Source organism: Grammomys surdaster, unplaced genomic scaffold (genome assembly GCF_004785775.1).
Source record: "Grammomys surdaster isolate TR1022 unplaced genomic scaffold, NIH_TR_1.0 121003, whole genome shotgun sequence".
Taxonomy (NCBI): domain Eukaryota; kingdom Metazoa; phylum Chordata; class Mammalia; order Rodentia; family Muridae; genus Grammomys; species Grammomys surdaster.
This window is the reverse complement of record NW_021616839.1, coordinates 2,066-4,756: the sequence shown is the minus strand read 5'-3', so window position 1 is coordinate 4,756 and position 2,691 is coordinate 2,066. Positions and strand designations below refer to the sequence as shown.

General features: G+C 41.2%; 1 protein-coding gene across 1 annotated transcript; it reads right to left on the bottom strand.

Annotated features, from left to right (window-relative positions):
* Positions 1–1,454: 1,454 nt before the first annotated feature.
* LOC114636009 (olfactory receptor 10A3-like) lies at positions 1,455–2,390 on the bottom strand. The gene has a single exon (XM_028784326.1). It carries the CDS (start codon positions 2,388–2,390, stop codon positions 1,455–1,457), a length of 936 nt encoding a protein of 311 aa, XP_028640159.1.
* Positions 2,391–2,691: the final 301 nt, after the last annotated feature.

Genomic DNA, 2,691 nt, shown 5'->3' with positions numbered 1-2,691 from the left:
TCTTCTGAGAGGCTCCATACAGTAGCTGACTCAGGAAGATACAGATACCCACCATCAAACTGTGAACGGATCTTGGAGACTATTATGGAAGAATAGGAAAAAGGATTTTGGCCCCTAAGAGGCCAAAAACTTCATAGGAAGATCAAAAGAATCCACAAACCTGGACCCTTGGGACTTTCAGAGACTGAACCACCAGCCAACGAACATACACAGGCTGGACCTAGGTCTTCACGCATGTATATAGCAGATGTGCAGCTTAGTCTTCATATGGGTCTCAAACAACTAAAGTGGAGGCTATTCCAAAAGCTGTTGCCTGTATGTGGGATATATTCTTCTAGCTGGGCTGCTTTGTCTGGCCTAAGTGGGAGAGGATGTACCTAGCCTCACAGAGACTTTATGTACCAGGGTTAGAAAATACCCAGGGGGGCTCCTACCCACTCTGAGAAGGGGATGAGGGATGGGGAAGCACTGTGGGAGGAGATGACCAGAAGGTGGTCAGTGAGTGGAATGTAAAGTGAAAAAGTAAAAAATAATAAATAGAATTTAATGTAATTTAAACAAACAACAAAAGATAGAAGAAGCTTCTCTTTAAGTAAATTGAGACCATGATAGAAATGAGGGCGAGTTTGAATCTCACAACTAAATTTATGGGTATTATTTATAACTCCTTTACTTTCACGTAAGACACAGCAAATGTCAACGACATGTGTGCTGTTTTCATGTCAACAACATGTGTGCTGTTTTCTTGAGTTTTTTGGTGTTAGTTGGTCTCAGTGGACTTTTATAATCATTTTTAAAAGCAACTCTGAAATGGTTATTAACAGTAATGAACACTGGGCTAGGGTAGTAGCACAAGGAGAGAGGGGCACCTTAACTGGAATATAGGTATGAGTTCATTCTCAAAATGGATATCAAGCAAACACAGATACATATACCATAAAAAGTAGATACTATGATAAGTGAGAGATTAGAGATATGATACACAGAAAGACACCACTCACTTCATGAGAGCCCAGAAATCAAAGCATCAAGAATATGAATGCATGGAATTAGATGTATTGAAGAATCATCAGAGGTGGTGGCACAGGCCTTTAATCCCAGCACTTGGGAGGCAGAGGCAGGCGGATTTCTGAGTTTGAGAGTTTGACACTACCCTGGTCTACAGACTGAGTTCCAGGACAGCCAGGGCTACACAGAGAAACCCTGTCTCAAAAAAAAAAAAAAAAAAAGAGAGAGTTAAAAAAAAAGCATCATCATTATGGCAGTGCTATAAAAAACAAACTGGATATCCACGCATTCACAAACATGTGACTTTACTTATATAGTACTATAAGAACCATATAGTAATTAAAATAATGACTATAGTATTGACGTGATCACTTTTGCCATGATTTACTAAACTAAGGTAGAGCTTCTTTGGTTGGTTTCCAAATACCAAATGGCTTCTCAGCAAGTCAGAAATCCATTTTTCTTTGCCATAATTTTACCAAGGCCCTTTTCATCTCCTTGTTTCTCAGGCTGTAGATAAGTGGATTCAACAGAGGAGTGAGCAGAGAGTAAGCCAATGACATTAGTTTCTTGGTGTCTGGGGAGTACTTGGATTTGGGCTGTAGATAAGTCATACATGCTGTACCATAGAAGAGGGTGACAGAGGTGAGATGAGAGGTACATGTGGAAAAGGCCTTCTGCCTCCCTGTAGTGGATGGCATTCTCAGGATGGCAAAGAGAATTCGAGTATAAGACAAAAGTATCAACAGAAAGGGAACCACGACAATCAAAATGGTGCCTGTGAAAGCATAGACTTCGAACACGAAGGTGTCTGCACAGGCAAGCTCCAGCACTGCTGGGGTTTCACATGATATATGGTTAATTTTACTAGGACCACAAAAGGGGAAGCTAAATACCCATGTAGCCTGCAAAGTAGCAACCATGATGCCCAAGACCCATGAGGAAATCACCAATTTGACAAACATCCTTTTGCTCATAATCACTGGGTAGGACAGAGGGTGGCAGATTGCAGCAAATCGATCATAAGCCATTGTGCCCAGGAGAAAACACTCTGTCCCACCAAAGAGAAGAATGAAATACATCTGAACAAAACAGCCCCAAAAGGAAATGGTGGCTTTCTCAGTGGTGAGAACCACCAACATTTCAGGCATGATAGCTGAGCTGAAGCTTGCTTCCACAACAGACAAGTTCTGCAGGAACAGATACATGGAGATGTGCAGACTGTGGTCCAGAAAGATGACGGTGACAATGGTGGCATTTCCTGTCAGAGTCACCAGATAAATAACCAAGAAAGCTCCAAACATGTGTACTTGGAGCTCAGGGAGGTGAGAAAAGCCCAAGAGGATGAATTCAACCACAGAGCTGTCATTCCATCCCGTCATTGCAGGAGTAGAGTCCTATATTTTCCTATATTTGTGTAGAACAAATGAACTTCCAGTCAAATAGTTCCAGCCTACATTAACCCCAGCACAGAGCATGAGAGGAGGAGACCAACGTCACAATTAGCAACTTGAAGGGTGTCTAACCACTTGCATTACTGAGCCCTTGATATAGAAATGGAGGAATGGAGACTTATTGCAAAGAAATACCATCCATTTCTATCACAAGTTGTATATTCTGTGGTTTAAATTTTAGTCTCAGATTTAAAGTTAATAAAAATGTTTTCTAAGGGTATTCTAACTC

Excerpts from the sequence above, each read along its gene's own strand:
- LOC114636009 (XM_028784326.1), bottom strand. The coding sequence starts at position 2,390 with ATGACGGGATGGAATGACAGCTCTGTGGTTGAATTCATCCTCTTGGGC.